Here is a 25,191-nt window from a genome sequence, read left to right as displayed (position 1 = left end):
TCCATTAATAAAAATAATATTGACCTTCATATGTCCTCTACGCCCTCACCAACAACAAAGCTATTGACATCAAATTATGCTCCCCTCGAAACCATACAACTTTTGTTGGAAACATTTTCCGGAATAACGAATAATTTTGGAGATATTCGAGGAGATGACTGAAACACAACACCCTGTATATCGAGCTATCGAGTCGATCGGTCGTCGACATGGGCAACCGTGGCCAAACGGAATTTCTAATATTTCCCGAGCCGGAAATTTCGCGACTGACAAGGTGGAAAATAAGCTGCATTGTTGCTTGTCGCCCGGGCGTTGTTACTCTTCGTTAAGAGTGACACAGTGGGTGGTTGCAGGAGTTACGACCGCGAGTTTAATTGACTGGAACGTATGTACCCGTGCACGGTCGCACCGAAAAAGAAAAGAAGAATGTTATATAGTCTCTTGACAAGTGTGTATCGTGAGACGGAAGTTGTACCTGAGGTATTCAAATTTATTGATTTATGTAGTCCAGTGTGCTTGGAGAAATGGTTGCAAATTTTTTCGAATGTACTACGAAAGACGTGGATTCTAGAGATTATTGTTTTTGGAACGATTATTCACCCTTTTTTGCAGGAATTAGTATGCGGGGGCGAAACTGTACTTTCTATTATCGAATAACTTGTGACTTCAGGCTCTTAACCCTTTCAGATCTGAATTTTCTTTTGACAGTAAACAAAATATTTGATTACACATTTCAATTCAGTAGACTGTTTAGATGATATTTTGTTTGAAACAAATATTTATAACAATGTTATTCAATTCTGAATTCATTAGACCTACTAAAAACATTCAGAACATGAAAGAATTCAAAGTTATAGGAAATATATGGATCTGCAACATATTGTACCTAAGGCTTTGAGTGAAATTGTAAAAAACTTCATGTACACAAATGTGGTCTGAAAGGGTTAAATTAAAATTTTTTATTTTAAACCTCCGATGTCTTCTAATCCCTAAATTCATATCCGACGAGGGCCTACAACTGTTCTTATGATAATCAACATATCACAGCCCAAGGCCAATAACAATCAAGCAAACTCGCGTGAGAAACAGCTCTGTCTCGTGAGGACGCGTGTTGTACACAGTCTGATTTACAATTATATTATTAATCCAAATTGCAGGGTGAGAAACTCTGGGGGGCTGGCCGTTAAATTAGATTGTGGCAATAAAAGGCTACCCCGTGTCTGCCTCGCGAGACACGAAACCACGTAGCGGAGCGTGTTGCACGCATACAAATCGTCGAGAAACAAATGAATATTTCAACGATAAAACGCGTGCGTTTGTCTTCTTTCTCTCCCGTCCAGCGACCTCTTCAGTATGGATCCAAAAAATGTTTTTTGAAATTTCATTGTGACACCCTTTATATTTCTATACCTCCAAAAAACTACTGCAGTATTTTTGTATATTGTCTGCATAAATCAAGTTTAAAACAAAGTTACACACACTTTAGATAGGAGAACTAAACGAAACAAGTGTACAGTGAATCCTCGATGAGTGTTCGAAGATTCCTCGGCACGGAACATTAAATATTTCATATAAATTAATAGCTATATGCCGTTGAAAAAAATATCACTGGCTTCAGAATTCGAACCTCTATCGCTGTGCTAAACCTCATTAAAAAGTCAGCCTTACAACTGTGGACCTCTCCTTGTCATTGTCGAGGAGTCTTCGAACATTAATAGAGGATTTACTGTATCTTGATGAGACCCAGAAATACGAAATTCCGCACGCGAACCCAATAATTCTCTACCAGTAATAAATTCTCTACAGTACTCTAAATACTCTACAGCCCGTATACTTGAATTCTTAATACGGTACTAATCCCAGAAGACGGTAATATTTCCACCATTTGCCATCGGTGAGAAATGTTGTTCTCTTTCGATCTCCTCGGTCTAAATCGACGAGCGTCCCGTCAATCGTCGATCGATTAGCATTGCACGCAAGCAAGAACCACCGGCAAGCCGGAGTATACAACGTTTAATAAGGTTCGCAATTAAACGATTATTTAAGACCGGTAGCCAGACGCCTTTCGTCTAGATCGTTGGAACTTAACCGCCTTAAATCAACATCTCTCCCCATTAGGGGGAACCCGCGAGCGCGCGCTGTGGGACACGCCGCGCGCGTTGCGCAGCGCTTTATGCGTGATTTGCGCGCGAAGGCCGCCGCTTCATTGAGCAACGGATAATTGCGCATCGGCCAGTAAATCAATCCTGGATCGCCTTAGAACACGCCCACGGGAAGGGTAGGGAAGTATGTACGCTCTCTCTTCGTCGTCTGAATGGTATCGTCTAATCCTCTATAAAGTTGGGCGAAACGTATGTAATCTAATTACAAATTCTAAATTGCAATTACAATGTAAATAACGTTGTAATTTTACAATTTCATTGTAATTTTTATTGTAAATTTAGTATAGTTAATTACAATGTAATTGTAATTGTAATTGCGAGACAATTACATTGTAATTGTGATTTGGATTTTGTAATTAGATTAAATTTGGATCCAACTCTGATCCTTTAATAGGTACGTCGACGATCGATCGTTCGGGTTAAGGTGTCGGTGGGCACTCCACAGGGCATAGTGATTCAGGAACCTGATTTTCCTGGCCAAAATTGTTTTAACGTTATTTCAAAAGGTCGTAGTACAGGGGGTCGTTGAATTCGTATTACTAAGTAGTAAATAAGGAAAAGAAGAATCTGTCTTAAATAAAGTACTGTACAGTATCACCTCCCCCCCTGTAACGAGCACGATACGTTCCATGTTATACAAATTTCGTGTCAGAGCATAAAAAGTACAAACTAAATAAAAAAGGTATTCTCTAATTACTCTAATATAACAGAAAATAGTATGCATTTTATTTCATTTTGGAACAATAAAAGCGTAAAGTATTTTCATTATATATATATATTATTAATTTATACGGGGTTATTAATAAATATCGGGCAATAGAAAGGGACAAAATCAAAAGTGTTCATGCTACGGTTAAAGGCAAAAAAAAAAAAGAAAAAATTTTTATATTATTCGAATGATGTCTTCAAACCCAAAGTTTTTTTTTCGACATTTCATTCGAATCTCCGTTCAAGTAAATTGTCATCAATTCTGCCAAATCCTGCCCTGTTGTTTCCTATAGCAAAAGGGAAAGGGACGTTTCCGCAGAGTTTAGCTAGAAACGCCATCTTCTTCTCCCCTTTCCGCGGGCCTGGTATATACTGCTGCGAAATTCACACAAATACACACACATACACGGTGGACATAACATCTCGAGGCCGATAAATCAGCCAGGAGCGGTCGACGTAGACTGTACATTCCGGGCCAATTGATTAAGCCGGTACACGGCGCTGGATTAATGGACGCGTGCGCGCGACAACCGTTCCCCGCCTTTCCATGCATAATTTTCCACCCAACAATGCACCATACAATTTTCAATTCTTCTATATTTTGTTTAAAATCAAAACGAACCAAGTATGCGATGTCTGAAATCGCCCTGAGAAATAATGTTTCTACAGAAAAGGATGGATTATATATTCCCTAGAAAATTTTGTTTAGATTTGAACATTTATGGTTTTATACCTATACCACCAAGTGTATATTCCATAATGTGTACAACCTGAAAAAAGAAACGAAATAAATTATGTCTGGTTACACACTGCCTTTTTCACTGTGGCAATCAACCTGTTAAAGGTCACCCCGTCAATAGCTATTATTCATTGATAAGCGACTGACAGATAAACTGAATTGATTAATAGAGACGTCTCGAGATCACGTTCTGTTCCTAATGGAGAATATCCGTGTCGGATCGACCGAGTTCAAGGAGGCCCTACTTTTACGCAACCTCCTATCGGACCGATACGTTTCTTCTTTTTTTTTTTTTACGGAACTTGGTGTGAATCCTCGAGCGGTCTTCATCACGGAATCTAATTCCCAGCGTCTCGTTACCGACACTGAACACCCTCTGTGTCGCTTCACGAGCAACCGATCCGCTGTATCAGCGTTACGGCAGAGTCACGTATCGATGCGTGAACGTCTGCCGGGTATCGTCTCTTGTCCCGTGGACGTATAATATTCCCATCCTCCCCTACCATCTCCACCGTTATATATCATCCAATTTGGCTCTGGCGAATAACATGTGGCCGAGGGTGGGGCCCATGTGTGGCTGTACGGGAAATTTATGTCTGGACGCGTTCATCGATGAAGTACATTCACTGTTCGAAGAATCGTTTCTCTGATGGCTTTTAGGTACTTAACTGTTTTATTGCCAAATTATTTAAAAATTACCAAAGAAATATTTTCTTGAATTTTTGCGTATAAATGATTTGCAAGAACATTTTAATGGTCTGAAATCGTCTAATACCGAATTTTTCAGTTTTATGACAGTTATATACATATAATATGAAAATTAAAAATTCCTTTTTTCATGAGATAACTATTTTAAATACCGATAGGTACAATATCAAGTAGTGACTATGACATAAGAAGTGATTTATTGTTTAGTAGTGACTATGGAAGTATTTACTTATTATTTTTATTTCAATTGTTTTTGCTTTTAAAAACTACTTTTTATATAATACATAACTAATTAAAGTAAATAATTACCGTTCCCATTATTTTTCCGAACAATAAAAATACGCAATTCATTCTATATTCAAGAAAATTCTTCAGCTCTCATACGGTTAAACAGTTTAATTACACTAGCAAATTACATTTACGAAAACTATCAAGAACACTAAATAGAGTGACATAACAATTTCTTTCTAAGCCTGATCAAAGAGTACATTAATAGGCCTGATATTTATAAGCATTAAAATAAAAAAATTTATTAATAGGCTACCGATTAATCAAGTGTTAACATATTTACTGTCTAAGCCTTGTTCAGAATCTTTTGTCGAACATCTCGACTGAACATGTTTGAAGCATTCTGTTCACGAACCACACCAGTAGTAAACGTAAAACACACCAAAATAATCGTTCTGCTCGACGGTGGTCGATCAGTTACACGTCTTTCGCTCCAATTTCCCTTTCGTCGTGCTCGCCCAAGGTTGTTATTCCGCCTATCGAAAACGATCAATTATCACTTTTATCTCGTCCGACGGTGTGTTATAATGGCGTATAGTTACGACACACCAGCTTTTCCGTATCCACGGTTGAGCACGGGTACAATGGAACACAGCGCGACAAACGCACCTTGTACCTTCACGTGAAGAAAAGTCTAATTCGCTATAAATTCAACCAGACGAGAGGGGGACAGAGAGAGGGGGGAGGAGAAGTGGACAGGTACGCGGTATTAGCATACGGCCGTCTTGGACACCTGGAAAAGAGGTCTCTCCTGTTATCGGCTGCAACAATGAGCGCACGACTTGGAAAGTGGTTTATGAGCCGCCTCCTCTCTCTTTATGTCCGCGATATATCACCGATTGGCCCTCCTGAGATAGCGCGAACGTGATTCGCTCCGCTTCACCAATCGCCGGAATTGGCGCATTCCTATGCGAGATACAGACAGGGTGTTCGTAAAAAACATGTGTGACACTTTCATATAAGGTGGATTCTATATGCTCGACTGAGATGAACGTTAAGAATGACGAAATTGCGTTCGAGGTTTCGTTTTAGAGTTATTGAGTGTTGAAAATGTGGGTGAAATACGCGTCACATATGTCTGACGCGGATGGGTTATACTACTTAGGACAAAGTGTGTCTGACAAGGATGGGTTATTCTATTTGAGGTGAAATAGACAGGAAATACGTCTGACGCGGGCGGGGTATTCTACTTGTAGTGAAATAGGCTGAAATACGTCTGACGCAGATGAGTTATTCTATTTGTGATGAAATATGCCTGACGCGGACGGATTATTCTACTTGTTTTGAAATAGGCGTGAAAGACGCCTGACGCAGATGGGTTTTAGTACTCGAATAGTTGATTTGCAAATAATACACGTGCTGGATCTCAATGACCCAGTGAAACTAATGAATGAAATGAAAAATGGAACGAATAAAACCAACTCGGTGAAACAGTCGAAGAACGCGCTCCTCAAGTAGAATAATCGGTTGCGTCAGACGTATTCCACGTGTATTTTCAACGATCAATAATTCGGAAACGAAGCTTCGAACCCAATTTCGACATTGTTAATTTTTATTTCAATTTGACACGTAGAACCCAATTTTGTGTGAAAATTTCCCACACTTTTTATTAATACCCTGTGTAACGACATAAAAGTATGCAACCATCCATGCATTATTTGCCGATCAGGTACTTGTTTTGAGGTCCCGAGCATGTGGATCCCTAGAATAGGAATTCCGGATGTTAATGCGGACAAGTTAATACCTTCAGCTATATAAGGGGGGTAGGGGCCGCTCGTTAGACCAGTGAGATAACCTCTTATGTCGTGCCGGAAAGAACAACAACCCAGTCGCCGCTAGTTACGCTTGTGTAACACGCACGGTTCATTTCTAGCTCCCCCCTCGGATTAACGGGTGATGGGCGCCCGCACGTTGCAATTAGATCGGTCCAGGATTATCCAGTCTCCGAGAGAAAAGTACACACCTGGTTGCCACGGGTCCGTTGTTTCGATAATTTGTTTCTGATATCCGGTATTTAAGGCATCCTCTCTCCAGCTTTCACCTGCGTCAGGGGGAGACACACAAATTTGGTGGTCCGTTTGGAAACACTTCTCTGTCTGGTGAAAGAAGTTCGGGACGTGTGACTGACAAAGGTTTTGGAAATAATTGAAATAAACGACGTTGGTTGATATATTTCTATATTCGATCCAGAATACAGATCGATTTTTATCTTTTGTTTCGTACTTTAGCTAGCTTCATTTACGTGACAAGCGCGTGTTCCTTTTCCATCCCAATACCTTTTTGTCAAAGCTTTTCTAAGTGAAATATACAGGGTGTTAAATCAAACGTAGGACACTTTCTCATAGGGTAGATTTTACATGTGAAACTAAGACGAAAATTAGGAATGACGAAATTGCGTTCGAGGCTTTGTTGCCGAGTTATCGATTGACGACATACACCTGACGCAACGTGTTATATTCTACACCTGTTTCACGAGTTGGTCGTATTTGTTTCTTTTTATTTCATTCTATGAGTACTGTAAAACGTAACGTGCAACGATACGCAAAACAATTTTGCTAGCGCGCGCCTGACGCGCGTAACATAGCGCGTCAGACATAGATCAGTCGCGATTTTCCGCGGCGAACAAGGGCTTCCGTGGAAACAGTGGTGTTGTGCACGATATACGCGGAGTTATGGCGGATAGGAAGGCCGTGGATCACTCGGCCGATCAGTGTGTATCAAATCGTTTCTAACCGCGCGTATATTTATTTGTTCTGCCACTCTCGAACGGGGCCCCGTGGGACGGTCATGTAAATTGCCATTAGTTCGCCGAGAGGCGCGCTGGTTACCCATAAGACTCTCTCGTGTCCGTATATATACATACACAAACACAAAGGCTGAAACAAGTCCCACGGTTCCCCCCTCTGTTTGATTCTTCAGCGCGCACGTTGCACCGGCGGTACCACGAATAAAATAACAGAACCACACACGGGCAACGTGAACAGCTATCTATTTGCCGGTGGTGGTGTAAATGTTTATGGGGCCCCCTGGTCCAACGTGTTCCCCGAGTGACAACTTCCTGTCGAGTGACAGCTGCTTTCTCACCATCTCCACCCGGGACAGTGATAATTGAACCGACCAAGGTGGGGATGGGCAAATGTGTGTGGATTCTTTCTTAGCATTTGGGCTACTGTCGGATCATCTTTGGCCTCTAACAAGCTTGATGATATTAGGTTGTCCAATATGTTCCGATGATTTCATTTAATAAAGCATTTATTCTAATTGTATGTAACAGACAAATGCTTACATTTTTGTGACGAGTACTGCTCCTTTCACCTTTGATATTAAGAAATGATATTTCCTCCGTGTACTCTACACTGCCTGTAGATTTGCAGAATTTATAAATAACCTCACCCCATTAAACAAAAAATTGACTTTTTAATTTTTTTCACTCACTGATAATTATGCCTGGGGTATAACAAGATTCCACTTTACGTCCCTCCTCGTACAGTCCTTTCGTCAAGGAGCCCAAACGCAGGCCTAACCCCAATTCGATCGACGTTACCTCCACTCCACCGGATTGCTTTCGCCTCGATTCTCTCGACCCTGCCTCTGTCCATTCGTCTCCTTTAATCCGACCGGAGAGTAAGGGGGGGTTCGATTCCCTTCCTTGTTCTCGGCTGGCAGAAGTATTACGGCGAGATGATTACGGTAATCTGGTCGTGGAAGGCCGGTCGCGTGAAAGAAGCGTCGAGAAATTAAGATGAGGGTGGTCGCTGCGACTGGGAGTGATTTCGAGAGACGTAATACTAGTAATACGATATTTATTCTTTTTAAAGTTGATGTTAAATTTTACACGTTAGAATGTCGCGCGTAGTATTATGCGTAATTTTGAAATTAAAATATCTGCTACACATGTGGTTTTTCGACACAAATAGCTTGATGCGGTTCGACATTCTCTACAACATAAAGTACATAGCATTTAACAAGGACAGTAACCTAGGCAGTACAATAACCTTAGGCCCTTTGATGACTAAATAATCGGAGAACTGGGACTTCGTACAAAGTCTAGGGGTCTTTGAAATAATATAGAACTGAAATTGGAAATCGAAGCAATGATGAGAGTGACAATATTTGGGGAACACCAGCCGGGTAAAAGTTATCAGGCTCTGGCGATCTATTGATTCAGGACTAACACAGAGTCGTCGACCAGTCGTCGAGGGTGACGAAGACTGTTGAAACTTTGTGTCAAGGCCCTTGGGGCCATCAGCAAATTATCCACGTGCAATCATAAGGTCAGCCTCTCACGCTTCTAGGGGTCCATGGTCCTTCCTCTCACTCGATCGAAATATAACCATCGACGGTTATACAAGATTATCCACGCACACGGAAAACACAGGCTACGCTCTCGCGGCCACGGCAACCCCTGCTATTTACTGGAACCTCTTGTTTCCTTAAAGAAGACGTTCCCGTGGATACTTTCTCCGCATGAGCCCGTCATCTTTCTGACGCATAACGTATACCTTGAGTGAGTTAGCATGCCACAGGGATAGTTTACGCACGCGAAGAGTTTATTTATCGTAACGATGATGAAACCATCCAGCGAACGCACACATACACAGATAGGAGCGATAAGGCTTTAGTTTCTGTGAACCACTTGGAAGCAGGACGCTCGTTGTGCACGATGTTACGATGGTCTTTGGTAATAATTTGACTGCGTATTATATGCATTTATAGAGTAATATGATCAATGGTAAAGCTAATGCCAGTTCCAATACATTTTCAATCTTATTTTTGTTGTAATAAAATTCTTAAGAAATGGAAGAAAATTCAATCTTCACATTTGTTGATACAAATTACTTCAAGAAATGTTATTTTGCATAAAGCTCCGCGGGCTAGTAATAACTTATGAAACGGTCCAATTGTTTAGAAAAATTATATTCGGATATGTAGATTTCCGTATATCCTGTTAGAATGAATGAAAAAGGCCAAAAATCGACATTCATCGGTCAAACAGTTACAACTTGATGGGGAAAATAATTCCTCACGGAGAATTCGGAACAGTTGGAAATAGTACATTTTTGCCAATATTTCTAGCGTCGTGAGGCTTTCCAAGGGACTATTTTGAAGGGGATAATGTTGTTTTGCATTTCATTTGCTAATGATTCGTAGCTAATCCAACTACTTTTTCAACGCACCTCGTAGCCAGGTATCAATGGCGACGTGTCCCTTTCGCTGTTCTGTATGAAACACGATACAAGAGGGTACAGAGGCCGGTTCGAAAACGTGTGGGCTACAATTGCCTCGTTCGACCCGCCGTACCCCTCCCAGACAGGGGAACGGACAGGTTCATGGGGATATTTATCGCCGAGTTTATCGGAACGCTCGTGTCTGCGGCCTCGCGACCGATCGAACCACGCCAGTGTTAAGCGTTTCTATGATTAAACGGCCTTTGCGGGGGTTGGCACGAAACGTTACGAAGTCACCGGACCGGGGGAAAGAAGTTTGCCTTGCCAGCCGTTCAACGGGCTGATAGAGCTGTCTCCCGACCGGCGGCGCGACGGAAAAATGAGCCAAGCTATGAAGCCGGAGACTGAACTAGAGGCTATGGAGCAAGTCGAATGAATCGAGACAATGCGGCGGCAGCGACGGCGACGCTCGATTTTTACCGAGATGCTCGAACGATCAAGATACCACACGGAGGGTGGTCGAACAGGTCGAATCTGTTTCGAGCTACCAGAAATATTGCAGTGGATCGCCGGGGAGGCAATTGGTGTGTTCTACTGTTGGATAAAATAGTAATCGTGAATTGTAACGATTTAACACTTTATCGATATAAATGTACAGGATATTCATGAAAATGTGGGATAATTTCGCAGGGTGGATTCTATATTCTAATCTAGGGCGAAAACCAAGAGTGACGAAATTACGTTTGAAGCTTCGTTTCCCAGTTATTGATTATTCTACTTGAGGGGCGCGTACTTCGACTGTTTAACCGAGTTGGTTTTGTGCGTTTCATTTTCATTTAATTTTTATTTCATTTCATTTTTATTTCATTTTCATTTAATTCATCAGTTTCACGGGGTCATTGATATTTAGAACGTGTATCAGTTGAAAAGCGGCTGTTTGAGTAGTAAAACCCATCCGCGTCAGACGTATTTCACGTCTATCTCACCACAAGTAGAATAACTCATCCGCGTCAGGCGTATTTCACCTCAAGTAGAATAATCCGTCCGCGTCAGACAAATTTCGTCACAAGTAGAATAACTCACCCGCGTTAGGCATATTTCGCTTCAAGTAGAATAATCCGTCCGCGTCAGACACATTTCATCACGAATAGAATATCCCATCCGCGTCAGGCGTATTTCACGTGTATTTCGCGTCAAAGGTATTTTACCTATAATTCACCATAAGTAGAATTACCAATCCGTATTTCACGCGTATTTCGCCCGTATTTTCAACGATCAATAACTCGAAAACGAAAGCTCGAACGTTTATTCTGACATGTACAATCTACCTCGTGTGGGAAATATCCTAAACATTTTTACTAACACCCTTGTATATTCTGGACGATGGACTTTCATCGATGAAAGGGGCTTAATTGGACGAATTATCGTATTATACCATCATAATAAATCTCACCACCGCGTGGAACAATAACAACCCGATGTTTCTATGAATTATGATTGCTCGTAACGAACTAACGCAGTGTCCAGGTCTGCCAACACAACGATGACCCCCGATTTCGGTTTATTATCCCGAGTAGAGACGTCCATAGTTAGTATTGGCGCGTAATGCGTGTCTAATGCGTATCTTTGAGGAAGCTCCGCGGGGATGATGATTATCGTGGAAGGAGAGACGGAGAAAGACGATGGCATGCGACTACCGCTACGTTTATGGCTCCTCGCGAGCCGCCTCGTGACGAAGACACGAGTGCGCGAACGCGTACGACGTTGGAAGAAGGGAAATAGAGAGATCGGATAAGCGGCGGCCTGTCCACCAGGGTAGACGACAGTCCAATTATGTTGCCGGCGTGAAACTCGGTTCGATCCGCCACGACCTGTCTGTGTGTATTCACCGTGCGTTGGTGAAATCGGAAATTATATCGAGAGATTACCATAATACACGCTTCTGTTTTGACGGAAGCTGCGAGAAAATATTTTCGACACAGAATTAGCGACGGGGCTTTGTGAACACATAGATCGAATATGTTTGGACACTATCGAACGTACTGTGGTTCGAACAGTTCGAATAGTGTTTGGACGTTTCAGACAATTTGGACGTTTCAGATAATTTGGACGTTTCAGACAATTGGGACATTTCAGACAGTTTGGTCGGTATAAACGTTTCGGACAATTTGAACCGAGTTTGAACGGTTCAGGCAATTTGGACAATTTGGACAGTTTGAAGAGTGTTAGGACATTCAAAAAAATTCAGATGTTTCAGACAGTGTGGACAGTTTGGATCGTTCGAACATCTTGAACAGTGTTAGGACGTGTCAAACATTTCGGATGTTTCGGACAGTTTGGACATTTGGACAGTTCCGACGTTCCGAACATTTTGAGCGAAATTATGGATTCAAATTAATCTGTCCACGTCAACGAATCATTTCCCCTCGAGCTAACAACTCGCCAATAAACGTGCGAATATCAAAGATATTAGTCTCGACGACCATAGAATGGTATTTTCGCCTTTGACATCTCCGAAGTTTCTACGTACCTATTCCCAAATCATCCACCGCAGAATACTTTCCACGGACCAATATCACGGTCCCATGGATAACCGTCTGATCGCTTGAAAGATCCGTTCGCGCGGTTGGCTCTCGTCCAAACGGAATTCCCTTATTTTTTTCCACGAACAGCACGAAAACAGTGGAAGTTTACACACGACAGACAGAGCAAGAGCGTTCACAGGATAGTGGAGACACGCGGATAACGACCGGGGGTCGTAAGTTTTGTGAAACTGTCTCGTAAAAATAAGGTCACACGAGGCCTGGGGTAATATTAAGCGGGGCTCCTACGCCGTGGCGAGCCCGTTGGATATGCGCCGCGTGTTGCATTAGCATAAGCCTGGTATGTGAGATAGCGGACGCGTAGGCGGTGTATAGATACCGAGAGGCGGACGGGGCGTAAAAATGTGGAAAGAGAGTGAAAAAAAAAGAACGCCGACGAGAGCGAGCTCTGGCGGCGGGGCGGGACAGTGAACGGATGGAATGCTGGAGAGGGGGAAGAGGGGGAGTGGAGGGGCTAGAAAAAATTGCGCGCGAAGAAACGAACAGCTGCGATAAGTCTACCTTGCCCCCTCTCCCATTGGCGAAAGATACGCGCTGTCGCATGTTTCTGAAAAATCATAAAAAAATTGGAGAAACTTCAACCACCGGAAACTTGATTTTTGAATTGTGTTTTTTAGAAGTTGTACGCTCTGATTCAAATTTAAAGAGATTTTCCGTTCTAACAACAGTGTTTTTTCATTAACATTAAGAAAGATAAAATTAAGAAAGATAAAATTGTTCAGGAATCTTCGAACACTCATCGAGGATTTACTGTATATCCGTCTCTTCAAAAATTAATACAGTAGAGCCTCTCGTATCGGAACACCCGTTCCCACCTTTTTTCGAATACCTTAATATTCGAACGTTCTACTATCCGAACCTGTGTCTGAAGAGGTTAAGGATTGGAATGCCTATATTTTTCATCGATACACGGCCATGAACGAGGCTTTCGATAGCACCGTACCCCCTCCCCTCCCTAATTGCAGTTAAGAGCATGTAAACTTTGACTCCCGACCGGTTTCACGAAACTCGCTGTATCGGTTCCTGTACGAACCGAAGCGTCGCGGAACGCTGAGTCTTCCGATGTTCATCAGTATTAAACGACACGGGTGGTTGTTAAGAATGCCAGCGCAGAACGCCCCCGCCCCTCCCCTTCGTCGAGGACGCAAAAGCTCGATCGTCTTACGCGGTTAAACTGGACGGATAAACTCGAGAACCGGAGTCCCGCGTGAAGATAAGGTGCGCGAGATAAGGTTAACGCCGCGCGATTTAAACACTCCCAACCGGCTGCCCGTTAGCCACGGATCTCTTCAAAGACGGGAATATAACGCCCTGCCCCATTTACATTCCTATCTTCAATGATGCACGACAACGACACGCTGATCCGTACTCCCCCCCTTTTCTCGATTACTTATCCGATAATTCCGTCCTCCCCAGAGGGCGTTAGGGTGTTCCCAACAAAGTCTTTAATAAAGATTGGCTGGGAGATATACAGTTTTTTTTAAAAAATAGAATTATAGCAAATAGATTGTTTCTAAACTCCGTTCCACAAGAGCAGGGTGTGAACAATTGTGTTTTCCATAGGGATTATTGAACAGGTCAAGTGCTAAACAAGGTTCCGTCTTGCTCCTAAAGGGATCTATAGTTTCCGTTCAACTAAATTCACCGATCAACGAGGATCAGCCCTTAACGCACCTACTCCCCATTCGACTCGATAGTTTTAAAGCGGCGTAGATGGTGGCAGAGAGGGTGGGGGCGCGCTAAGCAGAAGAATTTTATACGGAAGATCAGCCGGCCAATCGATGGCCGACGAGGGATAGGAACCTTATTACATGCTCGAGTAACTTGGAGAGCACGCGACACGCGATCAATTTCAGGCTTATCGGTGGCCAGCGAGCGGAATTGACATTTTTATTAGAAGGGCAGTAGGGGAGGGGATACCCCCCTGACTCTATCCTCGGCAATATTCGACGTCGGGAAACGCGGTAACGAACGAGGCCGCGAACAATGTACGAATAATTTTCTAAAGCCCGTCTTTAAAAAGAAGTGCACTCCTCTCCTCTCCCTCCTCGCGAGAACAAGGTATCATTAATTATATGCCCGTGTCCGGGGCATGTTGGAATGCATATACATTAGCATAAGCCCCGATACGCGAGATAGTCGCGTGTAGGTGTATACAAGCCCGTCTAACGTGTAAAGCCGGCCGTGTGGTTTTAGAGGGAAGAAAAAAGGGGAAACGAAAACGAGGTAAACCGAGGGAGGGGGGAATAGTGTCGAGGAGATCGATAGAGAGAGAAAGAATAGCGAGCATATAAGGAGAGTGGCCTGCAGGATATACATATGCTAAGGATCCTCTATAATCCCAGCGGACAAACGATGTAGAACGCGCCACACCGTGTTATCGTTACGTTTTCTTTTTTCTTTCATCCTCCTTCTCTTGGCAACACAGGTGGAATCATTGAGCTCTATACTAACTAGAGTGCAAACTCTGTGGGATGAAGTGATGACGAAGGTCCGAGGGAAAATTAAGATATAATGTGAACCTATCCATCTTCTTCATGTTACAGGTAATTCTCGATGAGTGAAGGCTCCTCGAGACTGAACATTAAATATTTCATAAACTGAGAGCCATATGCGTTTGAAACAAATATCGTAGAGGGCAGAATTCCAAGCTCTAACACTGTGCTAAACCACAACACAAAGTCAGCGTTATCTACATCTGGGGCCTTTGTGTAGAATTCCAAGCTCTAACACTGTGCTAAACCACAACACAAAGTCAGCGTTATCTACATCTGGGGTCTTCTCCTTGTGAGTGTCGAGGAGCCTTCGGACATTCATCCAGGATTTACTGTATCTTCTCTATCTGTACCATTTGGTAATATATAAGTTGTTCCATAATTTTTTAGAAACATTTCCCTTAGACCATTAAAAAGCCCGACCCTTTGCAGGCATGTACTAAAAGCTAGTAGTAAGCCAATCGTGATGCCAACATATAAAAATATTTATATCTCAGAAATGGTCGATCATTTGCCGTATGTTTGCTAAGGTTTTTTACTCAGTAAAGTGTCCCATGTACCATATAAATATTAAATGGTTTTTTTGAACACCCTGTAGAGCTCAATGAATGGAACAGGAAGACGAAGAGTCGTCGCATAAATGCTGTGTGCAGGACTCGACCGAGGCGCCCCCCGCTGGGCGTTCGAGCGCGTTTATCAGTCGCGACGTGGCTACAATCCTGCTGATAAAGCAGGAAATCTTAGCCAACCGAGCATCGTCGGGGATAAAGCGTGGAATTCGATGACTATACGCAAGCGTCTGTCCTTAAGTATTACCGTTACGATAGGCTTGAGTTTCAATCGTTTGGACCAGGGTGGGGAGAACCGAAAGCAGTGTATTTTATAAGTGTTTTAATAACTGTTCACGCCGTCAGACAAGCTATAAAACCACGCGCGCGACTATTTTACAACCGTTTCTGGACGACCATTGGTGTTTTTATGCGTCGGTGCAAGGAGAATCCCAAGGTTGCCTCGGCGCCGGCGGCGTCTGGCAAGGCGGTTAATGCGGGATTATTTAAAGTTGGCGTTGAAGCCGTGAGCGAGGGGTAGGAGGCGGATGGATTGTATAACACCACTCCTGGGGCGTGTGAACTTGAAGGACTGAAGGGCTGAGAGAACTGGTGAACGTGATTTTGGGGGGGAATACGTTAGGATCTTGTTGTTATACGTTAGTTCTTTTTTATATTTGAAAGATGGTTCGTTTCGATAGCGTTATTAGATAGATTAGTGGTTGGACTCCACTCACCAGGTCCAAAATGTTCAAACTTATTATGTCTAACGTAAGACTTCCACCTTCTGAAGACTTAACTCGTTTGATATGGTTGGACTTCATAATCAGTTACGACTTTAAGTTTGGACTCTTCCCACCACGTCCAAAATGTCCAAACTTAATATGTCTAACGTAAGACTTTCACCTTTCGAAGACTCAAATCGTTTGATATGGTTGGACTTCATAGTCCAGTTACGACCTTATGTTTGGACTCTTCCCACCACGTCCAAAATGTCCAAACTTAATATGTCTAACGCAAGACTTCCACCTTCTGAAGACTCAAATCGTTTGATATAGTTGGACTTTATAGCCCAGTTGCGACCTTAAGTTTGGACTCTTCCCACCACGTCCAAAGTGTCCAAACTTAATATGTCTAACGTAAGACTTCCACCTTCTGAAGACTTAAATCGTTTGATATGGTTGGACTTCATAGTCCAGTTACGATCTTAAGTTTGGACTCTTCCCACCACGTCCAAACGTAATACATATTTCTAACGTAAGACTTCAATCGTCTGATACGTTCATGACCTTACATACTTTCCTCATGACCCTCAGTTTGGACACCTTTCACCAGGCGTAAAATGTCCAACGAATGTTTGGACCTGTTTGGTCGCGGACCACCGTCCTCCATTTGGTAGCGCACAGAGGCGGCGCACGTACGGTACATGGAAAACGCTTGAACTAATGCCGCTGGAACTCGGAATGCTTCTATAAGGCAACGGCGGTGTAATAGGCAGCGGCGATAAAGCCGAGAACCGTGGTTGCGTAAAGATAAACTGGGCTGATACGGTCCGCTCCTCGACATACGTACCGACGCGAGCATTCGTCCGCGCGAGAACTTAACGCCATGTCCAATTTGCATTATCCTCGACTTCCTTCCTTAACGATACCCGCGATACTGAGCCGCGTGGCATAACAATTCCCCTCGCTGAGCGCACGCGTCCGTTTACGTGTGTAGGATATATGCTGGAGCATCGGGCTCTGTAATCGCGACTGCAGAGATTCTTTTTTGTTTAGATCAAAATCAGACTGCCAAGTGATCGATCTCCTTTTTATGATCGGTTTGTTTGAATCGTTTAGGTTGTTGCGTGATAAATTGTTAGTTTTGAATCACAGTGATCGAACGATTATAGCTTATCTTGAATGGAAAATCTTTCGTCGAAGACTGATCCATTTGATACGACACAGTCTTGAAGGATTCCATAGGATTCCATAATCCAGGTCACTTGCACCGTCTGAACGACAGTTGCAATGTTTATGGTCGTACGATTTATAGACAATACAGCAGGCTAAAAATTGGTCCTTCCAACCGTCTGTCCAACTCCCTGTGCAACTTGTCGTACGACGAATCGTATCGTCTATGGGAGTCTTTATACACCAACGAATTATTGCTTGCCATTTTTAACTTCCTCATTAATTTTTCATAAACAATTCTTTTAATAACGAATACTTTTTTCAATGACGGTTAATGTCCGAATGCAACTATCGCCTAATTGTGTCTTCTTCATGATAGAGTCTCTATGATAAATCATTCGAAGGCAAAATATCGCCAGGCCATCCACCTTCAGATTCTACTCGAAATATATATTGACGCTAACAAACTCATAGCCAGTTAACCTATTCGGGCAGTTGACTAGAATACGTTTTCCGATCAACTCGAATACTTTTTCAAACGGTTAATATCTGAATGCAGCTACCGCCCAATTATGTTTTTGAATCACAAGAAGGTTCCCAATTGAATGGGGCTACTCACCGAGACAGGTGATCGCATGATCGGCCGGCGGTCGTAGGACATTTCGAGCCCAGGCTGCCCTCAAGACCTCGAGGGCACAGGGTGGTCCTCCGACCATCAGCACACCGGGTGACACGTGACCCTTGTACCTGAGCTGTCGGGTCGCGTCCACCAAGGCTGCGTTCCACCAGCATTTGGAGTTCGCCTCCAAGAAGCTCTGAAACAAATTTATAAATTAATGCTTCTATTGGAAATATTATCTCGTTACATTGAACCTTGGATTCGATCCTTTTGATCATCAATTAGGATTAGGTTTTTAGATCATTTACATCCTGTACCTACTTATGCAATCTTTCACCTTATTACCGTGTGCATCTTTTTTATAGCTTATCATTTTACCCCGAGGGATCGTTTTAGACACCTTTCCTGTACTATGAATTGTTCAACTCTTATTCTGTCAGGAATACATAGAGGATTCTTATGGATCTACAATCCACCGTCCTATCAACGTTGTCCCTTGCTAGATCGACTCCTAAATTATCTCCCAGAAGTACCCCAAATCGTATACTCCATCTTTCGTTCTTCTGTTGCGTAACATATGGGCTGTACACCCACGCAGGAAAAATTCCACAAATTGTCGTTCTACAACGTCGTAACGGTGATAGATCTTCCATTATCGGGATGAGGGTCGTAACGTAGATAGAAATCTTCGGCCATGAGGAGGATTCATCCTCTGAAAATACGGCCGAGCCGCTAAGTGTTTACTGCCACAGGGCTGGAGGAGCGGGGGTTAGGATTCACCCTTCTCGTATAACTCGAAGCGAAACTGTGCCACCCTCGTAGTTTTATCACGGTTCCCCCCGAAGCAGTTACGGGCCCGTATATACTGGGTGTCCCATTCGAACCTTCACAGGCAATTATCTCCTGAATTATTCCGTTATTTCAAACAACGTTTGAAGTAGAATTTATTTGGTTTTGAAGGGGACATCTTACGTTTGTCACAAATCTTATCTACGTGGACATGCTTCTAAGATTTCAAGGTGACCTTTGTTATTTTTAAATAGACCTACACGTTTTCATTTAGGTAGTCCTGTAGTATATTCTATGACGAATTCATTGGTCTATATTATGTTCAGCGTTCAATGTCATTTATTACTGTTGAAAACTTACACAAGTACCTAGTGTACATAAGTAACGAAGTTTAGAACTGAAAAGTTCAAAAGAAAAAAGGCAATGCCCGGCCAGTACCATCAACATATGTATAACCATAATTAAAGGGTTAACAGAATTTTTTGTGAGGTACGAAATGACGTCCTGAAATTTTGTGGCACTACTTACGCGGGACACCCGGTAGATAGGCCACAGGATGGGGACAGAATGAGCCAGACAGTGCTCATAAACGAATGTCCCCGCAGGATTTTCACCGACTATTGGTCCATTCCCTCTTCTGCAACGATTCTCTTGGCCGTTTTCGCCTTCCACGAACCTTCCCCCCAATATCTTCACGGTAAACCATGAAATTAGAGAAGTGTCCGTACCGATTGGTCGATACGAGCCCAACCACTGTGATTCATTGCGGCCTTTGTGCAGATCGAACAGTGCATTATGCCTTTTGTTCGGTTCATGATGTCCGTCTCTGCACTCGAGATAAGAGGAGAAGCCTCCACACGTTCAGTCGTAAATCATGCGATTTCTGATCCGCCTCCCCATCTGCTCGGATGATTTACCGGAATCAGGAATTAATCGTTGCCGATTTATGGACAAACAGTTATCACGCGTTTTATGTAACCCTATAGAAAGGCACGGCGCGTTACGCAATGTATTATGTAGGAAAGCGAGATAAAGGCTTCGAGTTAGGAAGATCATAAAATTACACACTATCGACTTCTCGATCGATTCTTGCCTGGTTGAAATATTAGTCCTCTGATTTTCATCGAGAATTAAGATCAATGTCCCTATTTCTAATTACGTCCTGATTACTACGTATATTTTTTATTTCATGTAAAAAGTTAAATAATAAACTAGCTATTCGACAAATTATTTAAATTATTATTAAAATAATAATCGTTCGAATTAGGGCGATGTACTACAAAACCAGCCTGGACTTTTGCCATACAGCTGTTAGTGCTGGGGTCAAAAGTCAAGGCAAAGGGTAAGGGTCCGCTACAAATCTAACTTGATGGAACAGTTAAGCCCAGGATCCTTCGTTGACTTGGGAATGTCATCGAAGGTCATCGAAGATTACTAATCGTTATCGTGTGGTCCCTAATGTATCGTGGAAGTCAGTTGCATCGTAAGCAGGAAATCACGGTCAAAAAGATTATCAAGGGACATGGGGTAAAAGCGGTCAAAGAAGCCATTAATGAAAGAAACAAAGCTCTGGTTTAATTTCAGGTCTATAAATTGGTTTACAAAAACTTGAATTTGCATAAAGATCTAGAGACAGTTACCAGTCAAAAGTTGAGCTTAGCACGCGAGTCTTTTGGTTATTTCTACTGACTCGTCCAGTTGAACGGAGAATAGTCCGAAAGCCACGAACAAAGAATGAAAATTCTCTGCTTTGGTAGCTCGAATACTATAGATCGAGCAATAACAACACCACGATCCTTCACCTTGTACAGAAAGGAATTACCGATTCGTATGCCTTCGCGGTTCATTGAATGCAAGTAATTACAGATGTGTAATAACGATAATTTTCACGTTAATGAAATCAACTACCTGTAATTATGATGATTTAACGTAATACTGATTCACCTTGTTTTCACGAGCGTTTATTCCGAACCACGATTGCGTTATTTCACAACCGGTGAAATTATCTTATAAACTACAACGTGCAATTAACTTCCTAGTGGTAAGACCTGGGTTGAATTTGATCCAAATTATAGTTCTTCTTGTGCTGTACCTATTCTGTGTTTTTTTATTACTTTCTTATTATTCTCGTTTTAAAATATGTTTCATTATTTAGTAAACTTTTTCTACTTATATGATTATACAGTTTTCGCACTCCAAGTTCAACTGTTTGTAAATGAAATTCACCCTTTTGCAGATGAAATTCATCCTTTTGCAGATGAAAGTCACTCTTTTGAAAATCACATTCAACCTCTTGCAATTTCTAGAATAAAAAGTGATGAAAAAACGTTCAAACAAATGTACTCAAGGCTAAAATTTCGAATCACAGTTTATCAAAATTATCCGCCCATAATCAACGATCTACATAGTTGCCTTCAGAATAATTCGATTAGGTGTTTTATTTTTATTCGTAGAAGAACCGCTTAGATACAGGTTCACAGTTTATCTTTTATTAACACACGAATACATATTGTCTATTTCTTTAACAAAGAAAATAATACAATTATAGTAAAAAATATAACAATTATTTCAGACTAGTTAACAATTTATGCAGAAATGTGCTCAATAATAGTTGAAAGAAATCGAAAGATTCATCAAGAATTCTATTGCATCGTCCGTTTCGGCAGACATGGCCGTATCGGAAGGGTTAACAGAACTATTCCCGACTAACCGACATGAAATTTTTACGTCCACGAGTTTCATGCTTGCCAAAACGCCACCAGGGGGGTGGGGGTCAATCGTTTCCTGCCATTCCTCGCGTAGACACAGGAAACACTTCTCGTCCAGCCTTTGATCACGAAATCCATGCACGTATACAAGCAGTTGTCATTTGTACGAGGTTCGACGGGACTTTAAAATATGTTTCTGCTCCTCGGTCCAATGAACGTTCCCCCGATTCGTAATGCAAACGCCGCCGTGGCTAGGGGATTTTTTCGCTGGTCGAGTGCACCGACACAAAACGAGAGAGTCGTTGGCTCGAATCGTTGATACGATTTCCCGCGAACTCGGTTCCGTCGATCGGAAATAAAAGCGGTTGTACACACGCTCCCGTGGATTTTCAATCGGTGAAACTACCCAGAGACGCCCGTTTTATCGTTAAACGGCCAACGAACCTTTTATCTGTAGATTTACGCGACGGTTCCGTCGTCGATTTTCTGATACAGTTCGCTTTCCACTACGGCTCGATGTCGATCGATTGTAAATAAAGGAAATCGACACTTCGATAACACTTGGTCGGGAGTCGTTACAAAATCCGTACGAGCGTACCCCTTCCCTCACTGCATTTCACCTTTCATTAAGACGTTACTTAACGCGATGATTTAACAGATTTATCTGTGCCAAGCTGGCTGTTAGGATGAATTACGCTTAGAGCGATAGTAGGGTATAGACGTTATCGTGTCCGATAAGTGATTTTCCAAAAGGTTCACTGGAATTAGTGAAGAAAGTGTCGGTATGCCTGGGTATTGAAAAGTAACGTTCGTTAGGTTACAAGGTTTTTCGCGATCTTGAATGGAGTTTCGAATATTTTAATTTCAAGTTAATTATTAACACTAGGTTCATGGGACGCGTCATTCTGATGCATTTCGAATGCCTTCTAACCTCGAAATTCTCTATGTGATATACCTATCTTTACGGATACGCGTCAATTGACGCGATCGTAAATTGAGTATTAAAAGAAAGAAGATATTTTTTTAAAAACAATGTACGTTTTCGTTGTGTGTCCCTGGAAATACGAGTATAAAAAATATCCGTAAACCTAGTTAAGCTTGTGTGAACGGAAAATTTGTTTAGAAATTAGGGATCTGTTGGCGAGATTAAATTAAATCGTGTATCGAAGAGTTAAGTATTAATAATTGTGTGTGTGGTAGAACTACTTTCTCGGTACAGTAGAGACCAGAATATCGATTCAAATTCGAGCTTTTAAGAAGTCTAATTGATGTCAAACTACCATGTAGTGAAGCAATATTGTAGTTTCCGACGCATAAAGCTTCTTCGATCACGCGAAACATTTTTTTCCCTCGATTGTTGGCTCGTGTCTACAGCGGGTGAATAGCCAACGGACCGCGCCAAGATCGATTTCGCGCGATCGTTTCATTTCTGGATCCCTTTCGCTCGTGGCAAGGCATCATCCGATCCTCCGGCAAAACCTCATTTTTCTTGCTTCACTGCGCACCGCGGAAGAAAGCGACTTTGTTGTTTAAGGTGGTTCGTGCCAAATTCGAAAGCCCAGATAATTAAATAAAATTCATACAGATTGTTTATTAGAACGAGATACACACACAAAAAAAGTTTGAGACTCGGTCACCGATGGAGTAAATAAGAAAGAGCTTGTCGAAAATCGAATTTTCAACACAGCTCTTATGGTAGTCTTACGATTTCTTATCGGAAGTATAATATTTTCTAAAAACTAGATACTGAAAGTATAAATCCTGAGATTTCTGATAATGAACTAAATCTTGTACCATGCCGAACATTCCAGAAAAATATTCGACAATAAAGTCTAGGATATGTAGGTTATTGGATGGTTATTATCAAAATGCATTAACGGGTGTTTAATACCAATTATTAATATAATGCTTTATCGACTAGAGACTCGGGTACGAACAACCTTAAATACGATCATTGCAGCTCGAACGTCAACGTATTCCTGCGGTTAACGGGACCACCATCGGAGCGTAGAAACACTTTCTACGCCTTTGGTATTTTGTTTTTTCTTTTCTTTTCAGACGGCGCCAAAACCGCGAAACACAATGAAATCGAAATCTCGAGGGACTGTTATGTTCGCTTAATCGAAAGGGAAGTGTCTGGAGAGTGGAAAGAACTGGGCGGGAATGCTGGGATAGAAACGTCTCGGTTTGATCTTCAGCGCGGAAAGTTTGTTCTTGAAATTGAACCGAACACGATTTTCATTCACTCTCGTAAGTTCTACGAACACTGCTGCACAGTTTTCAATCGACTAGATCGAAAATTCATGCAAAATTCTCCATGACACACGTTTACCGTTATTACATTCGAAGTGTTATTCAATTTTTTTTAACATTAGTGTTTCTGTATGTAGCATATTAGTAAACACTCATCGAGGATTTACTGTAGGCCTCTGAGGAAAGTTATCGAGCGGCAAGTTATCGAGAGTCCACTGCACTGGAGATTCGAGGCTTTCACTGGCCGGCGTCAGTGAGTCATTAGACTCCCTGACGAGGCTAGCTGAAATAATAATAAAATAATTTCACACGGTTTACACGCAAAACCCTCAACATTAAGAACTCTATTACCGTTAGTTTTCCCACGGTTCATCTAAATTCTTCTATCCTAAAGATTCCTCTCGCTCCTCTTTATCCCTACATTAGCAGACATTCTTGTCTTCATCAATATACACACCGTATAATACCCGAAATAGCTCGAGAAAGAACAGGTATAAACAGTCGTAAAAAACGTTGAACGGCTGTCGCGTAAATTCATCAAGGGGCAAAAACGTGTTGGTGGAATGGCGGCGGCGCATAAAACGACGCGGTCGGGGATCGTGTAAACAGTACGTAAAGTCGATCGGTCCGTTCCTCCTGGGCAACCATTACTTACGATAACACCGGGTTCGAGAGGCAACAAGAGTAAAGAAAACAAAGAGAAAAAAAAACAGGAAAAACGGGGAGGGGGATGGGGAGTCGTAGAAATTACACTCTGGATCGTTCGAGTCAGTTAAATGTGGTCGGGTGGGAGGGAGACAGAGAAAAAGGGAGATGGTTGGTGGAGGTGGATAACTTTGCAATAGCGTTGCTAATCAGGTCCGCTGTTCTTGGAGCACGTTTAACGTTCATATTGCTGTATCGTTGCTGGCAATGAACTTGCGGCAATTCGCTCTTTGCAGGGTATGTACGGTCGTTGGCTGCCCGCTAATTATTATGCAATATGCTTAGCCGTGCTCTTACTCTCTGTCTCGGCGGGCATGCTTATCCTTTTTAGAGTCTCACGGCGCTCTCGAGGCATTGAGGCACACACGGCCGGCCGAAGTGATGGAGACATATTTGAATTGTATCGATACTCGGTATCGATATGTACCTATTAATACCCGGAGTATCGACACTAGGGATGGGTTTCTCGAAACCCAAGAAAGTTTCGAATTTCAAAACTTTGCACACGTTCTTACCTGGGTTTCGAAGGTGTCAGATCACGAAAAAAGTGCAAAGTTACGAATTTTATATTTGTTTATTATTTATTTATTTAGCGACTACAGACAGATTGAATACATATGGTAGTTTCCTTACATTATTTATTATTATATAATATACGTATATCAGCAATATTATTACAATAAAAATTGGGTCTGCTTAAAAACTTTATAAAGTTTTTTTTTTTAAAAGTTAATGGTCTGAAATTCACTGAGAATCGAGGATCTTCGTTTATCGATCACTCTCAGTGCAGGGAGCTATGAATG

At 42.1% G+C, this 25,191-nt stretch overlaps 1 protein-coding gene across 1 annotated transcript in view; it reads right to left on the bottom strand.

The window, feature by feature from the left end:
* Positions 1 to 25,191, bottom strand: part of LOC107188866 — a 73,987-nt gene that overhangs the window by 34,372 nt on the left and 14,424 nt on the right. The window contains exon 2 of the mRNA XM_015577246.1: positions 17,934 to 18,129. Coding sequence (XP_015432732.1) covers positions 17,934 to 18,129 — 196 coding nt within the window. The remainder of the gene's footprint in view (positions 1 to 17,933; positions 18,130 to 25,191) is intronic.

This window comes from Dufourea novaeangliae, unplaced genomic scaffold, assembly GCF_001272555.1.
Source record: "Dufourea novaeangliae isolate 0120121106 unplaced genomic scaffold, ASM127255v1 scaffold141, whole genome shotgun sequence".
Lineage (NCBI taxonomy): Eukaryota > Metazoa > Arthropoda > Insecta > Hymenoptera > Halictidae > Dufourea > Dufourea novaeangliae.
Note: the sequence above shows the minus strand (reverse complement) of the source record. Positions and strands in the feature narration are given on the sequence as shown.